At 43.9% G+C, this 25200-nt stretch overlaps 1 protein-coding gene across 9 annotated transcripts in view; it reads right to left on the minus strand.

Annotated features, from left to right (window-relative positions):
- ppp1r12a (protein phosphatase 1, regulatory subunit 12A) overlaps positions 1-25200 on the minus strand; it is a 50774-nt gene that overhangs the window by 20100 nt on the left and 5474 nt on the right. For all 9 annotated transcript variants that reach the window (XM_071512310.1, XM_071512304.1, XM_071512289.1 and 6 more), the window contains exons 2-4: positions 10383-10513; positions 7302-7420; positions 676-835 (exon numbers count right to left, since the gene is read on the minus strand). In XM_071512310.1, the coding sequence (XP_071368411.1) occupies positions 676-835; positions 7302-7420; positions 10383-10513 (410 nt within the window). The remainder of the gene's footprint in view (positions 1-675; positions 836-7301; positions 7421-10382; positions 10514-25200) is intronic.

Genomic DNA, 25200 nt, shown 5'->3' on the forward strand with positions numbered 1-25200 from the left:
TCGGTTGCTGCCAGGGTCCAGGCTTTTAGATGTGCGTCAGCATTGTAGCCTTAGTTCAGATTTACGAGATACAAACAGGGTCCAACCCCCAAACACACAGGCACATAATCTGAAAAGCTTAGTCATCCCTGAGTAAAAAAGCAGAACGAGGTTGGCAAATTTTAAAAGCTTAATATTTCAGCCAATAAATCGTCTGCCATGATGGGGAAAACATTTGGACCTGTGTCTTGTGTGTGGTAGTCGTGCTCCACAGTGGATCTTAGTGCTATCTATGGCAGTTGGCTGGCTTCCCAGACCAGATGGACAGGGTGCTGTAGTACCTCTCCTAGAGCAGTGTAGCTGTATTAACAGCCCACAGACACAATGTATGAACAATGGATTGACAGGACCCAGGGACCAAGATACGTTTAAGGATTAGCAAAGAGAAAACCAATACTAAGCCTCACCATTGCCTTGGCTACAAACTGTACCCATATAATGTAACTTACAGGAAAGGCCCTTGTTAGTAGTAAGCAGCTCCCACCTACCATTTCATTTGCCAGTCGAGATATATATCAATGTGTTGGCAATTATGTTTTTGTCCCAATAGGGAAATGGGTCAGCAATTTCAACAAATAGAACATCAACTTTATTTGCACTCGGCTTCCTACCTGCGAATTAAAGACCTGCACTTACTTTAAAACCTCGACGTATCCCTTCGCAGCGGCTACATGGAGCGCCGTCCCTCCAGACTTGGCGTGTCGGACGTCTTGGATCTGACCGCTGTTGAGCCACTGCCGGGCGTCCCTCAGCATGATCCGCTCCTCCTCTTTCCGGGCCGCCTCGATGTCCACCCCTGGTGAGACAGGAGAGAGAGAGAGGCTGTCAGTCTGGCCTCCGAGGATTACCTGCTACTTATGAAGAGGCTGCCAGCTGTACTGCCAAAGCTGGACAGCAGAGAAGTGAGGCAAACAAGCATTAGGTCTTTGTTTTTTATATTTTTTTATTTATACACCGCAATATAAGTTCAAGTTTGTTCATTTATATAGCCCTTTATCACAAGCATATCTCAAAGCACAAGACACACAACAGCACATTTTTAGCAAGACATAACAGCCTACCTCTACATAGCCTAACCTACCCGGTTCTACCTGCCTTAGAGCCTCGAAGCATACAAGGAAAAACTTCCAAGAAAACCTTATTAGGGAAAAAAACGGAAGAAACCTTGGGTGGGCCAAGTCAAATAGGGATCCCCCACCGAGACGACTGAGCATGGAATGGACAGTAATATGGACAGTGCCATAAAAAGAACAGATGAGGCAAAGATAGGCCCATATGAATTGGAATGGAATATTACATAACCATGAGCTACATCTTTCTAGGTTTAAACACACTACTATAATAATGACATCGATTACATGTCTGTGTAAAACAAGATCCAATCCATGCAGCCCTGTACTTTCATTAAGCCAGCCCTTGATGTTATCCATTGTTGTTACAGTACAGAAGTGAAGCAGGCATAACATTACATTGCCAACTTCTCAATCTAAACACTAGAGGGTGTTGCCGAGCGCTTGTCCTGCTTTGATAAGCGGTTTTATGCCAATATTCTGTCAATTTGACTATGAAGCGCAGGGAGAAAACACACACAGGCCCCAGCTGGTTAGGCCTAAGTGGGTCAGTATGTCTAAGCAACACGCTGCATGCAGGGCAGCAGTGAGAACAGGCCTGTATTGTCTTGTTGACACCTGGCTGGAACGCGAGACGGCCTGAAAAGGGGGAGTGCACTGCTGCATGAGTGTCTCACTAGTCAGCTGAGCGTTGACTGTGCTGAACTACATAAACAATGATTCCAGAAGTGCTCTGGGGTAGAAGCCAGCACTTCAGCTGATCCTATAGGTTTTGTTTTACTCCCAAAGACACATCATCACTCATTTCCTGACACCCTACTAAGATTAAGATTGCCTCGAGCTTTTACACAGGGAAACAGAGCTGATGAAAGGGCCGATGAAAGCCACGCAAGCTTCGGTAACAACAGTTTGCATCCGACATTGGGATTGAAATCTTAAGACAGAGGAACCCTTCAACAAAGTGACTTCATTTGGACATGGTGACAATAATTTTGTGTCTTAATTAGGATCGCACATATTGGTGTTTAAGAGGATTAGTGAGCTGAAGCATTACTAAATGAAATCAAAGGGGAAGAGGACAACTCTCTGTCTGGGAGATTGGCTTAAGGGGAGGGCAGGCAGGGGGAGAGGTTAACTTTACTCAGAGGTTTGACCCCTGCCAGCTGGAGAACAGCACAAGGAGACAGGATAGAGATGTGGCAGTTAGACTTGGCTGGGTAGGTTAGGTAGACTTTATTTTGTTTCCTTGTGTATTATTGTGTTTGCATACAATATTGCATCATTTTGTTTTGTGAATGACTGTTGATTAGTTAGATGTATGTAGGCTTATTCTCTGTAAAGTCCTTTGAGACATAGGCTACATTGCAATGAAGGGCTATATAAATAAACTTGACTTGTTAGGCGAGAGAAGCACGCTCAAGTCCTTATCAAATTCATTGACAGAAATGCTCATCTGCATTCTGCTCTTCCACCATGGGATGAAATAAGGAGGATTCAAGATCTGGTCTATAAGCCTTGGTTTTCTCTGCCTACATCTAATGACAATTTCATATCATAGTGTAAACAATACTGCATCCATTCAGCAAAACAATAATAGTCCATCCATCCATTTTCCAATGAACAAAACACAGTAGTGACCTTGGCTTAAATTGGCAGCAGTAACTTAGTCTTATTTAAGACTGGACATGTTGGTTAAGGGGATTAGTGAGCTGAACCATAACAAAGTGAAACCAAAGGGGAAGAAGACGGCTCTGTGTCTGCGTGTTTGTGATCAATAGATTCAAGCAGAGGCAGAGGCCATTGTCTCTATGGACTGCTCACAACAGCAGTATCTTTTAGTACTGCCCACCAAGGGCTCTCACTTTCCATTTTGATGTTAAAATTTGAATCCCTCAATACAACAGAACCTTGACGATAGAAAAAAAATTGACTGGATTATTGTAATTCTCCTATCCCCCATAGTGATACAGCCCAGGACACACTTGCACAATCAGATTCCCAATGGGGAGGTGATCAAAATATAAATCAAAATCATTTACTAGCAACTCACCGATAGGTTCACAAAGCTGTTTAATTTTATGCTGCATTACAGTTTGATGTGGGACCCAGCTTTGTTTCGTGCATCTCATCAATACACAGATCATGTGTTAGGCTGCTGATTTAACTGCTAAGTAAAAATAACGTTGACAGAATATACCTAGTAGTGGTTTTAAATTGACTCAAAGATGAGAACATTGACAGCCCCATTGTCAATCCATTTGGGCTTATACTGTAGTATAAAAAGGGTAGAGGTCTACAAAACTATGTTTAAATGCATCAGACAGCAGAAGACTGAATTTGTTGCTTACATCTACATAAGAATTCAAATCTTATAAGCTTTTTGAGATCATATGATTACATGTGATTTTACCATTTACTCATCAAACCTGTATAGAGAAACCAGAGCTGGCAGAATTAAAATTATGAGCAGTTATGATGTGCCTGCTCCCCCAACATGAAAAGTTACAGAAAGCCTGTTCATTTGCTGTAGTGAATGGGAGCCAGCCAGGTAGGGCAGCGTCTTGTGATCTCTCGGGGAGTAGCCTACACGGTCTATAAAAAGCAGGGAGCCTAATGGCCTCTAAGTAGAACTACAGAACAAGAGCCCAGTGGAGGAGGTGGCAGCAGTTCAAAGTTGGGTTTTTTACAAGGGAACAGTGCATCTTCTACCAGGGGACTGAGAGAATAAAGAGAAAATCCACTAGACCAAAAAAAAAAAAAAGAAAAAAAAAAAGACTGATTAAGTCTTGACTCCCCCTTCACCTCACAGACTACATATGGTCTGGTAAAGCCAAAATGAAATGTCCAAAGGAATCTGCCCCGGAGCAAACACGAGGATCCTCAGAGGGAAGCACACAGGCCATGGCTTCTTAGGGAAGTCAAGAGCACAGGGACAAAATTAAACAGCTTTAATCTCAGTTGAAGAGGAAACTGCTGACTAGCCCAATCCAAATGACCCCCCTGGCCCCTCAGCAGCCGAGCCAACAGGGGTAGAGCGTGGGTTACAGTCGCTCAAGGGGTTGTCCACTTTCAGCCCATGACAGGGACAGGCTGCAGCTTTTATATGGGGCAGCTGAAGCAAGAGGAGAGAAGGGTGGCAGGGCCGCCCGGTCACCTGACCCACCCAGAGTCGACGAGAGGATCTGGAGGTTGACCCTGCCACGGGGGAAACCGTGGCCGTTCCTTAACGAGTTTAACCTCATGACTGGGGTCTCTTTGAGAGAGGAGAAAATCACATTACAAACATACAGGAGCGTTACACAACAGCCCGTTACATAATGCTGCCTGCTACCTCTGGACGTGGAGAATTGAGCTGTGGATTGTCTGCTGCGGCGCTAAGGTCAGAAGCGTTGCAGATTCACTCTTCAGTTGAGCTTCATCTCAAAAGCACATTTATGTAATTCTGCTGCACACCCATTGCCAGGGTAATTACATCCCAAGCAATGCAATAAATAGAAATTACATTTAAAAAATGCAATAAAATATTTAAATATAATACAAATATGAAACAGATAAAGATGGAGCTGAACTACATTAGGTCTATATGATGAAAAAGTCTTCAGTAGCCTGGCTCGTAGTCTATGAGCATGTTAAATACAGAAGTACATTTGGGTTTACATCCGTTATTGAGGGATTTTTAGGGAGGCGGTGTGTGTGGATGCTCTGAACCAGGCGGTGCATCCATCAAGCCACAGCAAATCAAGGCTGACAGCTGCCGCTGGCCGAGACGCTCGAGGTTGGGTGGGTGTGAGTCTCGCCACCGTTACATAATATGTTGGAGGAGCATAACATGCTAACAAACAGCAGTCCGGGGGTAATTATCACTGGATGCATGTGGTTTTCAAGCTCTTGGGACTTGAGTTAAAGGACTGTCAAGGGATTGACAGCTCAAGACAGCCCTTTTCTCAAGGTTGCTCGTGATACTAGATGGTTTCCACTACTGGACTACACTTAAAAAGGGAGTGTCAGCCAAAGCAGACGGAGACATAAATTATATGGAGGCTATTCATCTCCTCACCCTGTGGGCAATCAAGCTCATCATGTACGTATATGTCTAATTGGGCTGCTTTTAGACACATGTATGAACAAGGCTTACATGCTAAGAACTTCTTTGCTTGGCTACCTGTTGAAGAGTATGCATTTTGCCCTGGACCGTGAACTATCAATGACCGCAGCCACAAATTTAAAGGCCCGATAAAATAGCCATGAGTGAATATTGAAAATCAGGTTGTATGATATTTTAAATCAACATTCCATGACCAAAACCTCAACTTGCTTGGTGCTTGTGGTTTCAAAATCGGCGTAACGTACCTAACGAAAAAATTACGGTACATATCATTGGTTGCATTTTTGCCCTACCAGCAAACGTACCACTCTCAAGCTAGATAACTGCTTTTGAGAGGCAAATGATTACTTGTACTGCCAAAATGACTAATCAAACATGGCATATAGTCATTGGACGCATTCGGAATGGGATACTAGTCACACGACATCTAACTCTATGGCACATGTAGTATGTTTAGTATGGCAGTGCCCATTCCGAATGCGGCCAGGGTGTCAACCTGCACAAAATATACGATGAGCTTGGCCATTTCATTGGCAAGTATCGGACTGTTCCGTTTAGATTCAGCGTCCCTATGCAGTGGACTGCATTCTGAACACTCTGTGGGTTCGCCAAGTTTGCTAGGTTGACACCTGAAAAGCCACCGCTTTTTATTCACAGGTAATGTTAGTTTTCATATGCTAGCATCTGTCCAACACGTTCCAACGCTATTTACAGTTTACGTGCATGTTCACCTCCAGTGTGTGATTGGCCGTCAACTTATAAATCAAAGCTCTGTTGTAGGGGTGGGCGATGGGGCCAAAATATCATAACACAACCTTTTCAGGCAGTATCACGTTTCATGATATGGATCACAATTTCCAGGTTGGAAATGCCTGTTTTTTGTCTGAGGTTTCAACAGTGCAGTCACTTAAACATTTTGTTAATTTAAGGGCAGGTATCACACTAGTATTTTGACACTAATGGCAGATTGTGGAGAAATTTTCACCGGTTATGATCTAAGACCAAATTGCCCACGCTGTTGTTAAAGAAAGGGATACACCCACATTTATCAAGACAGGTATTAGATGCATAAACCCACAACCAGGCAAAGATGTTTTTAGTGCATTTATTGCACTTTCAAGGTGATTTGCAAAACAGCAGAAGTCACCAACATGGGTCTGTAACATTTCTCTCTGCATGCAAACAACCTGGGTTTGTAAAATGTTAGAAAGCAAATGCTGCTTGTGGAATGGCATAATGTGCTACAAAGAATAGCAAGCCAGCCCACTATTTCGCCCTGGGGCCACTAACACATGTCTGTGCGTGGCCTCTCACGGTGGGGGACGGCCTTTCATCGTCTCAAGAATGCCCCAGCCAAAAATAGAAAGACCCGGCTTTCCAGTTCGGAGTCATCACATGAGAGCTCACAACGCAGGTGGATCACTTCTCTCCATTATGTAAGTTTCTTCAAGCAAGTGAGCGAAAAACAGCAGGTGACTTGACACTCACTGAGAATTCACAGATCCTATTTGACAATGTACCCATGTATGCGTGAAATACCTGGACATAATACACACAGGCCCCCTTTACACCTGCCCCCTTTACACCTGCCATTAACATGCGTATCACACAGGATTATTTCTAGATATGATTAGGCTGAATTACATGATAACATTTACACTTGCTGTTGAAGTGCATGTCCAGCATACACATTGAAATCAGAGTTCTCTTTCCCTCACAATACTTGCATTGCTGCACGTCACTTCCGGCTGCAATATTTTTGTCCTTCAAATTTTCACTGGAACACTCAAATGTGTTGAAATTTAAGAATTTCATAATATTCTCCTTCCATAGATGCACTAGTTCACAAGTTTGAGCTAAGGATAAAAGATGTTGGCAGCGCATAACGACCTAACCAATGGCAAACGTGAGAAGGCGGGCAATAAATGCATTTTTCATAACTGAAATATAGAATGCTGACACTTCTCCTTGTTTGAACACTATTCAAACCGTTATACTTGGCACAGGCTTGACTATAAATGGTTAAAGAATAAATCCAACACAGTATGAAACAGAGGGTCGGGTTCACAGTGTCTGTAGTACTGTACCTTGTCGGTTGATCTCATTCTGCAGGAGCTCCTCCATCGCCTCCTCTTCTGCGATGTCCAGAGGCGTCTCACCCTCGCTGTTCACAACTCCTACACTGGCACCCTGACTGATCAGATACCTGCAACAGAACACACACAAAAATATTGCTTTGGTGGGGGGGACAAGATGCTAAATGTTTTAAATTTGGCCTGAGCAAAATGATTCTGAAATGAATATTTTGCTCGGTTTTGCATTGTTTGAAGTCAATGTCCAGCCTTTGACAGGGTAAAAAATAAAGAAGTTAAAAAGGCAACTGTCACTTCCTTCAACTGCTTGGGAAACAGTTGGATGACAGGACCGGTGTAATTTTGCTTTTGGCTCATTACCAACATTCATTGGCACTACAGTTTACATCTCCTCTGTGTGTCACTAGCCACATCTTCCAGACACCACTGGGTCCAGTTCTTTTTTCTTACTTCTAGCAGAATCAAAAGCAAGTTGAAGCTGCACCGTTTGCTTCAGATGCATAATCAACTGTTGCAAAAATGAAGAAGAAACGGGCTGCATGTGTGTTGATTAGAGTCAATAGTGCTTTTCTACTGGTGCAAACCAGTGTTGAGAAGCAGAAGAGCGTGTTGAAAGTGGAGGCTCCAAGAGCTGTGTGACAGCCAAAAAAAGAGCATGAGAGCAAGAGAGCATCCTCATAAAACAAGAGACTTTTTGACTCAAGTATCAGCACACACAAAACCACAGAGGTGGTACATCTGCAAAGTGCGTTTGAATGCAACACGGGGTGTTTCACTGAAGGTGTTGTGGATTTGTAGCACTCTCCGTAAATCAGTTTGGAGGAGGGGCATTGTACATGAGGTTGTAACAGAATGTCTCTGTGAGTGGAGTGCACTATTATAATCTGTGAATCTATGTTCCATGTACACTGCAGTGACAAACTAGACTTTTTTGTATTAAAGGCACAGTCTGTGTAAATGCATAAAGGGTGATAGCTAGAGGCAAGGAGCACGGTATTTCTGTCTGTGGGTATTCAGAAGATAGACGAGTGGACAAATCAACGGTGGTGATATGGCAAAAGTAAGATTATACCATTTATGTCCTTTATGTAGGCCGACTGGTTAACATCATGAATGAACAGTTCATAATGAGTCTTGTGGTAATGGTTATTGCAACCTTGAAAAGTCTTGGCCTGCATGTCCCTCTGACTCATCACCTGAGAGCTTAAAACAGCCAGCGCTAAACCATAAAACCCTCTATAACAAATGTCAGATAACCAGAGCTTAGTACGTTGAATTGCTATATTCATAACTACTTGATTAACCCCTTAAATGTTTGTGATATCTGTCTATCGCACACTCTAACATCTCCCCCCTGCATTGATTCAAGAGTCTTTTAAACCACACAACATCTTGACTTCTGCTGCTTCCAATTAAAGCTGCGGAGAGACTCAGGCCCTTCTCATTAGGCCAACACACCACTTGAAACGAGCTCAGCGCTTATGACTTCCCCCCAAATGGTAATTGACTGACCACAGTTACGTTTCTAAGTTTTACATTGTCTTGATTAAACTTTCTATTCTGCCTATTTTAGGTCGGTTTTACTAGGTTTGGTGGCTTTGTGGCCTGGAGACCCACCATGGGAGTCCTAACTAAGCCTACCATCAGATGGCTGTGGCTTTGACACCAAGGACGTAAGGGGAAGACAGATATTGCCTTCCTGCTTTGCAGTTCTCATTACTGTGACTGGGGTTGGTGGGATTAAATGGGTCTACTAAGAGTTCACCACCCACATCAGGTCACCGAGCTGCTCCCTATGACACGATGTCTCCATTAGTCATCCATATCAGGCCAGCAACTTGACCTTTGCATTCATTGTGTGAAAACAAAAAACTTCTTGTCCTCTGTAATATTAGCCCAGCACTGATGCTGGGTTCATGAGAGGCTCACTGGACACGGACTGCCACTGTCTCAAAGTTAATAACTCTTGATCTGAAAACTACAAATTAATTTGATTATTTTAATTAAGCAGCAAATACTTAATTTGTCCACAAGATGAGGGTATTCTTACTGTTCTACTGTTTCTGTTTCATTATAACTTAAGTACCAAGCAGAAATTTGTCTGGGAAGTGGCATGGTGATTTTGCAACAGTCAATAGTGAAAAACATTACGGTATACTTTGTGATTTCTTGGGATAATACTGATAGTGGGATAATAATAAGGCTGTAGCCAGGTTCCTGTAACGTAACACAGAAGTAAAGCAGGTCACAGCACACTCCCAATATGCCGAACAATGAGTGCAAGTGAGCTCCTTCAGCCCTCTTTAGCCTGTTTAAATATCTACTGATAATATCTCTGTGTTGCGCTCTGTTCCCTATGAACGGCCTTCTTACCTCAAAAGGACTTGGGGAAAGAAAACACTAGAAGGCAACTCTAGAGCTTAACGCCAGATATAACTGGTGACCCTGATCTCTCCATATTTGATTACATCATTCTAAAACTTGTATGACGTCTGAGCCATCAGATGGATGGCGACTCCTGTTAAATGTAATGAGAGCTGTGTGCTACTGAGGATGATGGCTCTTGACATGTTGATTTTGGTATGTTGGCTAAAACAGCATCATAGGGAGAACAAATAACAATTTTCTTGAGCTGCAAAAAAATCTGATTAGACCAATGGCAATGATTAAACCAAGCTGGGGAGGGTGGGCATCAATCTTGCAAGCAGCATTAGAAAGACACAGGTCACTAATGGGGGCTCTGAAGGGTGACAGGGCAGTGCAGACCTCAGCTGGAGCTTAGCCATGTCAGTCATGATGGCTCTTTGTGAATGGTATCCCAAATGAAAGTGACAGAACAGTAGGAATTGGGCCATTATGCAGGACAGTATCATGACCCTGCTACTCAGATCTTGTCGCAATTGCTTGATATTGAACAAAACGTTTTATCATTAACACTGCAGGAGCAAAGTAAAAACAAATAAAAAAAAAAAAGAATTAAAAAAAAAAGGCATAACCAAATCTGATGCAGCCCATACTTCATTGCTTGTTAAAAATGGAATATATTGCCTTGCTAACAGCCCCCTCACTACTTACTCTGCTATGTCCATGTATCCACAGGAGGCTGCGGCGTGGAGGGGGATCCAGCCCTCATTGTCGGGCTGGTTGATGCTGGCTCCATGCTCCACCAGGAAGGTCACCATGTCAACATTGTCATCTATGCATGCCTGAGGGAGAAGAGAGTGAGAGAGAGAGTAAGGCCACTGAAAGAAGCATGCAGCACCACCTGCCCTGTCTCTCTGTGAGTGTGTGTGTGTGTGTGTGTGTGTGTGTGTGTGTGTGTGTGTGTGTGTGTGTGTGTGTGTGTGTGTGTGTGTGTGTGTGTGTGTGTGTGTGTGTGTGTGTGTGTGTGTGTGTGTGTGTACATGCATGTGAGCTTATGTCAGCGGGATGGCCTGCACTGTAGTTAGCAGCAGCCAGCATGGAAAGAGCATTGCGCTGCTTTTGATAGATTGCCACGTGCCTCCAGAATTGTTGGGGAATTTTGGCAGGCGTAGTGTTCCCAAAATGCCTGCACATAGCGGGGGTGCTTGGAATACCACATCGCGTAGTACTGCTGATGGAGGTGGCGAGGCGCTGTGCTGCTCTGTGCCACTCCTTTATGCAAAAAGATGGAGATAGGCTTGCATTTAAAACTTACTCTCAAAGACTGCCTTTACCTTTAAACTTAGGCAGCCTTTATACCACAAGTCAATAATTTACTAAAGTCAAGTGTGATAAATCATCAGACCACTGAACTAACCAAAAACACACACCATACATCCTCTTCTTCTACTGAAGACCTTATGAATCACCCAAGTCAAATCCACATTCCTGGTTTTGCAAACTGAGAAACAAGCTAGTCATTTATTCTGAGTACATAAGCCTTCATCTAAACAAGTTGGAACTTGAACTTAATGTGTTTGCATTTTCTGTATTACGTCACCATATGCCTATGCGTGCATAATAGAAGCACACAAAGTTTTCGTAGGACTTTCGTAGAACACCTAAAAAACGGTTCGAGTGGCATGTTTGCATGCTTGCATGCATTCTAGGGATGTTCCTTGCCTTGAGGTAGGGATCAAGGGGAGACTGGGTCAGCATGGCTTTGCTTAGCCACATGCTTCAGAAGGAGGGAGCCGGTGAGGAGGTCACATTTCTCCTCATCCATACCAGGGAGACAGATGAGGAGCAGCAGCCCCAGAGAGCCTGCAGTGCACTGTTCATTCAGAGGACAAGCTAGGGGCTGCTAGGTTAGAGGCCTAGAGGTTAAGAAGTCACCTCACATCAAAGACAGATAACAAGGTGACCTGCAACAGAGCAGCGGTGAGAAAGAAAAGCCCCAAGCGGAAAAAAACAAGAAGCTTGTGCATGATCAAAGGCCAGGCCGAACAGGACAAAGACTAGCTTTCACTTTAGATGGCAACAGATGAAGTCTCAGGCCATCAGCCATTACAGTTGTGGAAATTGGGCATTTTTACACTCAGGTGAACCCAGCTCACCTCTTCCTCATCCAAATCTTCTCCAATATATCTACAGCAATCTAACATCCCAAACAAAATGCTCAGCAGTTGTAAAATGAACATCTGGATGCTCATCTGATAATTCACACATCCACTGTTTGGCAGGCACTGAGGTAAATGTACATTAGGGACTACAACTTGAAATCCTTGCTTTTCATTCCCACAACAATTACCACTCAGCACTATTAAAACCCAACTGTACCCCCCCCCCCCAACCTCAACTTCTCCATCCCTAAACACTGTGCCTGGACAGTCTCCCACTCTCTCCTGGGGGTTGCTATGGCAACAAAAGCGTTGACGGTGGAAACAGATACACACACACGTACACACATGCACACAGCGGCCTCACGTTCAGGGCACACGACTATCTGGCTGGAATCCTTGTCCAAATTTGGGCCGTTTACAACGCCGTACATGGCCAGGGCTGGAGAGTGCCTGCGTGGGCCTCACCGAGCTTATCTGCTGCTCTGTGTGTGTGTGTGTGTGTGTGTGTGTGTGTGTGTGTGTGTGTGTGGTGCGGGGGGAGCTGCTCAGGCAGTTTGACAGAGTTTCTCCAGGTGCAGATGGACTTAACAGACTGGGTTCATCTGACTTTGCTGTAGGGCAGACAGAAAAAGTACAACTGAATGCGCTTCAGCTCTCTTCACCGATGAAATGGCACCCTATTAGGGTTGTTAGTTGACGTGACCTTAACGATGCTAATGATGCGGCTACCAAGTCTAACGGCACCATCCTCCATCATTCTGCCATTTTCATTCCCATGTTTGCTGCAAAATTAAACGGAACTGGAATAACGATCGTCGTAGCTCTCTGCCTCTCATCTAATGACCGTCTATCCCCTCGTCTAAATCCTCCCCTTCAGTCATTCCCCATGTTCCTATTATTTCTTCAAAGTCTTCTCCTTTTCTCAGAGTGGAACCATGCCCCTTAAGGCGAACTCAGCGCGGGCTGCAGCTTCCCTCTACTGTGCGTCAGCAGCCCTCCTTGACAAGCCCCGCCCAGCAGCTACAGGAGCCCAACAAAGGTAATCCCTTAATGGCTGTAATTGTCTGTGGCTGACAGGTGCCAGAGTTACTGGCTGCATCAAGAGATGAGTAGTGCAGTGGCCAGAGGGACAGGAGAAGGAAGAGGAGAGTCAGAGAGAAAGCGAGAGGGACTGGAGGAAACGGGGGAAAAGTCACGAGTCTTTTCTAGCTTCCCTGACGGGCTGTGGAGGTGGGACAGTGGAGGTGGGACAGTGGAGGAGGAAGCCGGGGTACCTGGCAGCCTCTCTCCCTTATTTCTACCACACAGTCGTCTCTTAAAAGCCTGTGAAGCAGCTCTGTCTGTGCTGGTGAGGGGGGGGGATGGCACATTCCTCCACCAATAGCCACTTAGGAATGTAATGGAAGCAGCAGAGACATTTGCGACCCCACATTGTACTGGTAGAAACATTCACTTGCAGGGTTAAAATAAATCCACGGGGACACAAAGTCATTTATAACTGGTGGCAGAGAGCGAGTGAGTGAGACAGACAGAGAGTAGAGGAGGGGGATCTGACTATTAATGGCGGTCATAATAGGCAGCATTGTGGGCTAAATCCTGCCTCACACAGCACCATCAGCCCCTGAATGACAGATAGGACCTGTGCTAGGCTCTCAGTGAAACACACAGACATGTAGTGACTCACTCTCCGGCAGACACGTTGCCATTCAAACCTGTTTGGCCAGTGTGCCTGAGAGGGGGAGAAGAGTGGAGGCCTTGTCAAGCACGAAGGCAACAGGCTGGATGGCTGGAAACATAAGCTTAAAAAGGTCAAACTACAATTTCACCACAACAAGACTATAGTCTAATTGACAGTTTAGCTAGCATTTCACTGCAAGACTCATACAGACATTATGTTGTACTAGGCTAATTACACTTCACTAAGCAAAAGCACACAACAAAATACATATTATAATTAATATGCTGGTTTATTTCCATCATGTTATGAATGAATTAATTTGACTGTGGGGTCTGCGTTTGCCTTGCCTGCGTTCGACAGTGACATCCATCCTGTATCCCCAAGTTCCCAGATGATGACAGCTCCAAAGCTGACAACCAGGGACAATCATCCTCATTCCCTGTTAAGATAACTATAGCCCTGTCCACCCTAAAGTATTCTCCACATGTCCATGTGTGACTTTCATTAGCACTTAGTATAGCATTGAGACAGCAGAGCTGGCTGCTAGCCACTCATGGAGAAAGAGAAAGAAACAATAACTGGCTGGACTCCACTGTGGCCACAGCACAGCAGGAACAAGTGCTTCCACCATGTTAGCACCCACGTGCAACAGTCCCTCTCAAGTTGGTCTCAAGAAAGGCCTACATTTAAATTAGTCTGTACTGAGGATAGGGATAGAAATTAAGAAAAAGGGCAAAGGAAAATGTAAAAGATCGCTCTGGTCAATCTCTTCCTTTGTGCTCATGTTGAACACGGACCTGCAGCCTTGGTCTTGTTTAAAATTTCTGCTTGATGACATTTTAGATGAATGATGAAACTTTAATAGGACATATTTAAGACAGCTTTCCTCAACCTTTACAAAAAAATAAAAACAAAAAAAAAATTGGTGGGATTAGGCAAGTTATCACAAAAAAATATAGTAGGATATAGCATGCAATGCCACATGCCACCGTGTGGGGGTTCAAAATATGGATCTTGGCCTTACTGGCTTTTAGTAGACATGAAATAACTAGTAACAGTGTAAAATATACTTTGACATACTTTGGTAATCAAAATAAACCAAAGGTCAGTTGTTGACGGACTAGTCACCCTACTACACTTGATGTATCCTGTTGGCCTGCCAGTCAAGGCTATGGGCAGAGTCCTTGCCGCTCTTTCTGGAAAAAGGCCCTCTCTAATGGCAACGGAGGCTTCTGGGAAGTTGACGTAACGGCAACAATCAAGTACTAACCTAATCAATGGACTCAGGATGCTCGATTGCTCGATTGGTAGAGTTTAATGCACATCGTGTAGCCAGCCTCTGAAAACAGCTCTGTTCATCCATTAGGCTTTGTGAGATGTGATTAGCGGTGAAGCAAAAAAAAGCAGGGAAAAACATTAATCTCCCATTAGAAATGAATAGAGTTGAAAAATCCAACCATGCTCAATATTAGGAGTCAAGGGGTCAATTTAATGGAAACCATGGCATCTCTAAACCACAAGAAGTAGGGATCATTAAAAATTTTCACTGAGGGGTGTCACCAACACAATTTAATGGAAAAAAATACTACACAGACATAAAAATTTTAGATCAGGTGATTTGACATTCAACATTTATAGTGCTATAAAGCAGAATCGTAATACCACAGCAGATCTTCTATTGTTTATATTACACAAATACACAGTGTAGCAGGATCCACAGCAATGCTGCAACAGAACCCATCTGATCCTGGTGGCTGTGACAGACCACTTAGCATCGTATTTCACAACACAGGACTGCTCTTAACATGTTCTGTTCCAACTCCTCAAAACGTGTGCTCCTAAATCACCAACACGTCTACTGTGTTTATGAGCCGGTGTACTCTGTGGTGGAAGCACATTAAAATGAACATCAGACAGACGTCACTGGAAGGTCAGCCTGTATTTGTCAAGAAAGGACTGGCCTCGAGTGCCACTTCACATGAGAGCGGCCGAGGCGGGAAGAAAAGCCTGTCCCTTTAGTAGGCCAGAGTCAATGCAGAGCACCCCAATGAAACCTGACACAGAAAAAACACACACACACACACACACACATACTGGCTTTGTAATTGGAAACCACACTGTTGGCACAGGCAAATGCTAACATGTCATGAGGGCTAAGCCTGCTAGCTAAATAGATGTCACTGCATTAAGTCATAAATGTTGGGTATATGCAAATACTCTCTCTCTCTCTCTCTCTCTGTGTTGCTCAAGTTGACAGGAAAAGTCAACAAATACTAACCTCACAACTGTGAAAAAACTTGTTTGGCTGTCTACTCGCTATCCACTTTTGCCACATCAGGCCAAGGCTTCAACAGAGTAGAGCCACAATTAGCCTACAACTTCCTAAGACAGAGAGGTAAGTGAAGCAGGTCCTTGCATCTCCCACCTCACACATTCTCTTCAATTTAGCGCACCCACATGGGGCTGATTACAGGCGCTATCTATAGATTAACTCAATAAACCTCCCCAGACCAGCAGGGATAAATATGGAAAAGATTAGTCCAGAAACAATACAGTGCCCATCATATGCACCAGTCTAATCCTAAAATAATATGGAGGAATTCGAGCCCTACTCCCTACTAGCGCCGCAAAAGAAGATGGGCAAAGCCGTTCTCGGAGCGGGACCAAAAATGCACCCATGACGTGCACCTAAGAAAGGAGGCCGGCCTGTTGCCACGACAACAAAGCCCAAAAGAGGACTTGGGTTCAGGCCTTGTCAGGCTTTTGTAAGAAACATAAATAAATAGAGAAAAGACTTCATTTTAAAGCACACTGGGGTTGCTCGGATAGCCCCTGAAGGCAGCGCAGAAAGCGGACCGTTGCAAGACAAGATCAAAAAGCTAATCTTGAGAGGAGTGTCTCGAGGTGCCATCTTTCTTTTTTTAACCTCTAGCGGGCAAGAGTTTTAGATCTTATTAGAAGGATTCTCATGACCTGTTATGGCCAAAGGAGAGGTACTCCTCAATGGAGTCAGACATCTGAGCAGATGCCACTGCTCTTTATTAAAATCTCATCACCCAGTGAATGGTGATGTAGGCCATGAAAAAACAAGGAACTACATTAAAAAAAAAATGCTTGCTAAAAACTGTACCCTGTGTGTTTAGAATCTGTAATACAGCCACTTCCTTTTTCCAGATGTAGACTTGATTGTGAAAGACACACCAGACTCAACATTTTTTGCAGTTAATAGGCCTAGGCTACATATGACATCTACCAAACATATATTTAGGTTACTCGCATCTAAATCTCCTATTGAATAACAGCTTGTGACCTCAAGGAAAACTCATAAAGTACTGACTGTAAAAAGGTATAGATGGGAGCCTGCTAGATGTATGTATGATGATAAAACCACACCAGCTCATCTTCAAGCTAGGTCAACACACTATGCAGCTAGTTTGGGTGTAAAGCACATAGACAGAAACCTTCAGGTAATTTCCGTCACACCCACACAGGGCCTGAGCATCATTTTACACAGACTGTAACTCAATAGGATTCAAGCCGCCCAAACCGTCGCCGTAGTAGCTAAACAATGACATGACAATTATAATACAATGCTGAATTATTCTACCATGTGATTCCCCTTCTACAGATGGACACGTCTGACTTTTTTTCCCCCAGCACTTTCAAAGGCATCGTCTTCCTCTTGCTCCGGGAAAGGGGTATAGCTACTGTGTGTATATAAAAAGGGGAGGCTTATTATCTACCGGGTCATCGTGCAGAGAGCTCCAAGCTTAATTTAGCAGCACTCCACATCAAGGAGAGACACTTGAGGACCCCTCCCCTCCTTCACTTCCTCTAGTAGCACCCTCAGATGGCCAACTTAAACACCCTACAGAAAGCTGCTCCTGTGGCTCCTGCACTTTTTGCTGCTCAGAGAGGCAGGGAACACCCAGGTCCCGACAGACAGTCCCCACTGTGCTAGCAGCTATGCTGTATTCAATGCCGGTATCACTGGTACATACCCATGGTTAACATCCCACGACTGGCACCAGCGTGCCTGGGTGGCACAGCGGTCATTAAAGCAGTCCTGTGGTTGAGACTAAAGCAGTGAGACCTGTGGCTGTTGCCATACGTTCAAGAGTGATACAGTACTCAGGGGAAAATCCAAGCTAAAACACTTGGCACTATAAACACAGCTATATTGTCGATGTACCTTGCATTTCTGGGCCCATTTTGTTGTTTGGTAGCAATTGTCTGTTTTGGATAACTGGCCAAACGTAGACGACGTGACGTCATATCCAGATATTTCCAGTGCAGATACAATGGAGTTTGATAGCAGAAAAGAATTTTCATATCTAAAACATCAACGGTAAACATCAGGTTTTGTCAGCACCTCAGAATCAAAGAGAAAAGGCTGCCCGCCATTTTGCACCGACGTTCAAAAATCATACAGCAAGAAACCCATCTTTGAAGAGGCAAAGATACCAATTTCTCCAACCGGGCACAGAAAAGCACGGCATTGTTCCCTCTCCACTCTCACTTTTTCTCAACTGGAAAAACTTACTACGCTATATCACTATTGCTCTCTCAACCAAAACGTATGCAGCACTGTGAACCCCCCTCTCTCTGGACTGTCGAAAGTCATCCTGGGAAATGTAGGACATCAGTAACTGAAGCAGAAGTAGACGAGACAGGTTGAGGGAAAGTGGGCAAATCACGCCACTTAATCACAAAACTGTAATTGTCACCATTTCCTTTACAGTTTGAACCAGCTAGTAAACAAGACCGCAACAAACCGAGAGGCCGCGCGCCGTGATTGGAGAGCTGTTTTGTACCGGAGCAGCTGTTCAAAACCCCAGACCGCAGAAGGCCTGAGTCACTCTCACTACGATTGCGATCAGGACGTTGGCTGGGATCAAAGCCCCAACACCGCCACCGGGCACTCAAGAGCTCTTTGAAAACACTGCATGTCAGAACACAAAGTGATAGCACTACCGTTCTATCTACAAAACACCTATTAAAACACCAAATGATGAGCACGGTTCTCTCCATTTGGTCATTTCTGCAGCCCCTTGCCATCGTGTGCCGCTTTCAGACAGGCCTCTCCAGGTTTCTTGTGGGGAGGGGGGCAGGGGGTGAAACTAGTAATCTAATTTCTGCGGTGAGACGGATGAAGGCTGAACCCTTTGAGTATCTGTCAGAAAAACCAAAACATCATCTATCATGGGGTATGGTTTCTAAAATATCACATGTACAAAAAAATAAATAAATGAAAAGGCCGGCTGGCTGTCAGAGTCAGCGGCCTATGTAGTAATGGGAGATAGGGCATCCACAGTGGAGCTTAATAACACAGGCGTTGTTTTCTTACGGGGAAAGACTAGTTTACTCCCTTATAAAGCAACAGTATGGAGGACAAAGCGGCTTCTTCTGGATCACAGAGTTGGCCTCTCTCTCGCTTTGCTTCTCTCCCTCCCCCTCTAGAAGTACAACTACTCTCTGCAACCACCTAGCCAGGCAGCAGCAGGGCCCTGGACTAGCATACCAGTGGAGAAATTCCCAGATAAGTAATACTCCGAGCCTTGGGGCTTCAGGCATCAGCGCTCTGGCCACTCCTCGCGGGGCTACGTCATCGGCTCAGAGGCGCGCAGCCACTTCCACAAAAGGAATTCCTTCTTACCGCCTGCGTATGTGTGTATGTGTGTGTGTGTGTGTGTGTGTGTCTGTGTTTCTGCGTGTGTGTTAGAGAGGGAAAGATCAGCAGAGAGAGGGAGAGAAAACAAAAGAGATGGAGTGAAAAAGCAAATGAAATTGGGAACCATCAAGAAGTGTAAAAGAGAAAAGGATGAGACCGAAAAAGAAGAGTGAAATTGTACTTGTGTGAGAGCCTATGCTTTAATGTTCATTCTGTAAGGTGGTGTGTGTGTGTGTGTGAGTGTGTGTGTCAGACAAAGAGCACACAGCTCCTGTGCTATGGCAGGGTTAGGGAGACCAGAGGGTACGGGGGGAGGGTTAGAGCGCTGCAGGGCGACCAGCTGGGTCCCTCCACTAGATGAGCCCTGTTGGGAGCCAGACTACACACACACACTCACACACTCACACACACACACAGCCTCTGCCTTCACTGCTCTAGCTGCTGCTGCTGCTACTGAGGACAACCATATATGGCCCTGGGATTCCCATGGAAAAAGAAGGCCAGGATTGAGGAAGACTAGGGGGAAAAAGGCCGTGGAGATCGTAACTGTACATTTCACTTGGGCTTATGCTCGGCAGCCAAAACAATAGCCCCACTTGAGAGCCAAGTTTGTTTCCATGTGAGGGGGTCCAAAGGCGAGAGGGGGGCACCAGGAGGGGACAGGCCGAGAGGTCAAATAGCCACAGAGAGAGACAGCAGAACACAATTGCTGATATTTCCATATAATAGGACCCTTATGTGGAGGGCGGCTACTATACGGAGGACAGTAGATGGCTCAGTCAGCAGTCATTGACATAACAGGCCACTAAAGAGGCATTGAGCATGTTCCACAGAGCATCACCCCTCCCCATCCACCCCCAGCGTACTGGCACTGTCACCGGCCACTCATGCCAACAAGTTCCAACCGCAAGAGGTTAAACGGACAGTGTGGATGCCAGGGTCTGCCCTCCAGGCATTCTACCAATCCATAGCCATTACCAGCACAAATATGGATCGTCACCAAAAGCTATTGGCGTAATACTAACCCATGCATCACAACACTATGTTGTCACGCTAAGGACAAGACAGATTCCACAAATGTGGTCAGACCAAACTATAATAACCCACTCAAATATATAAACATGCTTTATACTGTGATACACCATCAATAATGCTGAAAATCAAATTTAGTGAGAAGGAAGCAGGGCTGCAAAATATTGAGAAAAGATGTATTGACATTTTTTACTGAATACTGCAATGCAACTTTTGTCTACAGGACTTCTTCAGTGCTTTAAAAAACAATTGTCGAAGCAAGAAAATAAGGCTGTATAGTTTGGATGAAAGTACTAATTTTCTCTAAGATTTGCCAGGAATCGGCCAAGAATTCTGCACAGAGTAACTTGTCTGAAACGCCTATTGTTTGAAGAAAAAAAATTGCAGCCTCTTGCGATTTGGAAATTGCAATAGTCGATATTGCAATTTTGATTTGCTTTTCATCAGTTGTGCAACACTAGAAACAAGAGCAAGTTGTAGGCCACTGGCAAGACTTACATTTCAGAGTGGGAGTTTGTTCAGAAATAGCAAAGCCATAATATCTGACACTGATACAGCGCAGATCTCAGTCCTCTTCCATTTGAGAAAAGTGTACGTAATCTAGGAACCAAGCTCTGTTGAATTTACAGCAAGATTTAAAAGATGGAGGATGCATACTTTGCTTGGTCGGTTACTGGGGATTTATTAGGGGGTGTAGATAGCTGTATGTATACATGTGTGTGTCTGTTAGGCTAACTGCAGTGATAAAAGCATAGGGGGTGGAAGAAGCAGGGCTCACAGTGGAGCCTCAAAGAGGAAATGAGAAAAATAAACAGCCACTTCCTGTTCCTCTCTGGCCTGAAATCTCCAACACCCTGATCCCTCCTCCTACCACCACCACCACCACCACCACCTCACTGAGGAAAGAAGAGCAATGCCCCTTCCTCCCCTAGTCCTGGGCCTGCAAATGGACAGCAGAGGGCATACACCTTTCACTGGCCCTCAAACAAACTGCTTAAGACCTATGGGTGGGATTTGCTTCATGCTCGACCAAAAAAAAAAAAAAGTCTAATTTTTTACTACCAAGCCTTGTATGTACCAGAATTTCATTGCTTTTACTCTCATTATGTGGAAACACTTAGTCTAGGCCTAAACCTAGAGGGCTATTAGTTGACTCTGGCTTAGTGCTGCAACGGCATTAATTCTGAAGTTCTGTATACAGCAGCCTGCATCTTTTTGGCTCATTACTTATTCATTTAACAGTCTATTAACATCTCAGCTCGATTAGACTCACTGACCTGACATTTATGCTCTATAAAATATGGAAATCAAATCTAGGTTATGATGCTGTAATGACTTTCATATTCATCGTATCTGTCTCACCCTGGAAACAGTGCATTAATTTGAATATAGGGCTGGATTAATGTTTGATACCGATATCAAGTCTTGTTTTTACAATTGCATGCTTTTTGTTTTCTTTCTGTGATGAATGAAAGCACTTATGTACAACATTTTATTCTAACATTTACATGTGCCATCTGTTACTAAATAGAATTAGCTCATGCTCAGTTGATTTCTTCAATTAAAATACCCATAAAGTTGAGTTCTAAACCCAAGAATCCATCATACTGAAGGTTTAATACCAAAAATATGGTACCAGTAGGTAATGTTGCCAACAATAAAGGCCTAGTCTTTGTTATTTTCATACTCCGCGTAAGCCAATCTGTATAAAGACAGAGTCCATCTTGATCAAAGGCCATGTTGATCACTATGTTTAAATCACAAGCCAAAGTGTTTTCACTGTTAAGGCTCAGGCCCATTTACTGACACTGTTATTCCTCTGCAGGCCGAGCATCACTCACTTGCACTTGCACACACAAACACTAATGGGGTTGCATCACAGCACACAGCAGTTTCATTGGCAAACAATCTTGTGGGCTCTTATGGATCAGCATAAACTAAGATCAATATCAATCAGTTGTGAAAGAAAAGGATGTGTAGACTGCCTCACATGGTTGGACGGGTCAAGTATTGTTTTATGACTTTCTATGACAGGTTGCAGAAGGTATAGGCAGCAAACTGTAAACAACACATGAAGATATTACGTTCCATAGCAGCAATGACACAAGTATGAATTGTCTGTAATGGGCCAATCACTATTTTCACCTTTACCCCCCATTTCGTCAGCTGAAGATGCAGCCATTTTGAGATTAAATGGAAAGAATGTAACCTCACCCTCCCACAGACAACAAATGGACACGCGTTCCCTGCCTTAATTGTGCTCACTTCGCTGTAAGACAATGAGGAATTCACAGTCTCCGGGTCCAGGTGTTTTCAGTTCGAAAACAGCTCATAAAAAACACTCAGCGTGAGGCATGTGACTGCCGCCAAGCAAACAACAGTGGGATGGCTTCAAGAAGACCAAGCTTAAGTAGAGGACAGACACTATGTGCCACAGGGTGGAAAAAAAACAAGCTGAAGTCATCCCACAAACATTTCACAGCAGCTCCATACTATGCACAGCCGTAGTCTGCCTGGAAATGTGGCAGCAGACAGAAAAGCAAGCGGTCCGTCAAAGCACTTGGCAGGGTCCTATAACAATTTATCTTACACAAAAGTATCAGCAGGTAAGTATTAACTCAGGCTATTTCTCATCAACCTGAGGAGCCCTTCCACGATACAGTGAGAGAGCTATGTCCTGACGCATGGGCGAGAAATACCCTGGTCTGCATAGATGGGAACACACACACTGACATCATCAAAAGGCATCCAGCAGAGGGACAGATATGAGATGGTGGCCTCTGGTTTCAAATCAACTCAAATCAGAACAGAGCAGCAGTGCCCCATTATGGCAACACAATAATTTCATCAGGACAATGTTCCAAAAACGTGTGTATGACATGGAATGGCCTCCTTTGCACCCAACGAAACATGCTATTGGACAAGGTCAAGTCCATCTCTGTAGCCTGGCTGTCAAGTCAGCACAGCTCATATACGTGGCAATAGGTTTACTGAGGAATTCTCCTTACGACCCCAGGTGAACCAGTTCCAACCTGCAGCAACGCTCATCTGAAATACTTCAGAGAGCCCTCACCATTCCAAACCCTCTAGTGGGGATGCCTCCAGCATTTTATCCTTGCTAAGGTTTTATCAACAGCAACACCACAAATGGAGTTGGGCTCCATAGGAATGATCCGACAAAAAAGGCATCAACTTAACCTAGTAGATTTTTAGTTTGAGAGAAACTCTATACCCTTTCTTGAAAGGCCAACCCGTTTCAAGGAAACTTATCAGCAAAATTGATAAAGATACAACATCCATCAATTAAGACAAATTTTCATACATTTACAGTATTATTTTCAATATGCTTGGTTGATCTTATCTTCAGTACTCTCCATTTTTCCTTGTTCTTATCTATAAATCCTATTCACTTTTGCTGCAACGACCCACTTTCCCCAGGGGGATCATTAGAAATCCATCTAACCTAACAATGTGAATTCAATATTAGCAAGATGCAACATTTAGAAATAGACTGTCTGTTTTAAGACATTTTGTGCATGGTGGCTGTTTTTAGATTTTAGACTATCTCTGAAAGCCATTTAGCTTACATTGTGGCGGGCTGTTTTCAAAGCCATATCTGACTTCCAGAGATAGTGTGCAAGGAAACAACACCGACGTGTCACAATCAGCAGATGACCTGGCATGTTGGAAAGCATTGGCGCGCAAACACCACAAGGACTTCCTGCTGTTGATTATGGGGTTGGTAGAGAGGCTGAATGAAACCGTCAGCGTGGCCTGCTTGACAAGGCAAGACCTGCCAATTACATACAGGTAAAATGTGCATGTTCTGGGACTCTGGTTCTAGAATTAACGTCCTCAGTCATCAATCAGGCGGAGGTTACAATAGCGCTACAGTGATTCACCGCTGACTAGAATTCAACATTGCATTGGTTGACCTATGCTGCTGAATGAAAAGCTGAACCAAGGGCGTAACATTTAACTGATTAATGCATTAGCCAAACAACTTTGCCAGTTCAAACACCCAAAGGAGCCCAACGTTAGGGCCTAATTGTGTCTGTGTTGTGTTGAATTAAAGTCACATCCTTACACCTTCAGGATTGGTCAGCCGCAGCACACAAACCAGCTGCCTCTCCATGTGTACAGCTGAAATGGAATAGTAACGGCAGAGCAAGCAAAGCCTATCAAGACATTCCTAGATCTACCTGAGCATCACTGAACTATACACATACTGTCCATCCCCTATTGTCTCCACTGTTATTTAAAGGTTTAGTTGGCTGTAATCTACATACACCCAGACATGGAGTTGTTTCCATGCCTTTCTATAATTTGTGATGTTGCTCCTACCATCTGTTTGAACCTAATAGGAAGGTCCCAGCTTACTTCTGCAAGACCTATTTTTGTTTTACGTGACTAATAATGTCATGATGCAATATAACATGCTCTACTGTAGCCTCAAGGATGTGAATGAAGTATGATTAAAACAATGATTAAGTATAATTAAAACAATGGATTATGATTAAAACAATGATTTACAAATAAGATTCAGTTTAGTCAAAACTAGAAATAATGGCAACAAAGGTGTTAAATTGGATTAAAGTGAAATGAAAATAGGACCACTGCAAGAAAGATAACTAGATTAGTCTGTATAGTATCACATTGCAGTAAACCAGAGCTATAACAAATGTTGTTAAATGGTTACATGACTCAGAGTATTGCATCGTAGACCAGGCGTTGAAATACCAAATGAAGATGTCTAACTGACAGAGACACACACCCATAACTCATATGGCAAGTAGCAATTAGGTCTAGATATTAGCCACAACAAAATACCAAAACATGGTATTAACTATTAACCTTTCGGGAGTACTGGCATTTGTCTGTTTGGGCTGGACAAAGAACAATAAAATCTAGATTGTCTAGATTCCAGTCTATGAATTATTGAGTGGCATCTTAATGTATTCTGCAATATGTTACAAATGCATGAGC

Source organism: Centroberyx affinis, unplaced genomic scaffold, assembly GCF_046629955.1.
Source record: "Centroberyx affinis isolate AG114_WGS23_722 - 3 ecotype Tasmania unplaced genomic scaffold, CSIRO-AGI_Caff_v1 ptg000277l_1, whole genome shotgun sequence".
Taxonomy (NCBI): Eukaryota; Metazoa; Chordata; class Actinopteri; order Beryciformes; family Berycidae; genus Centroberyx; species Centroberyx affinis.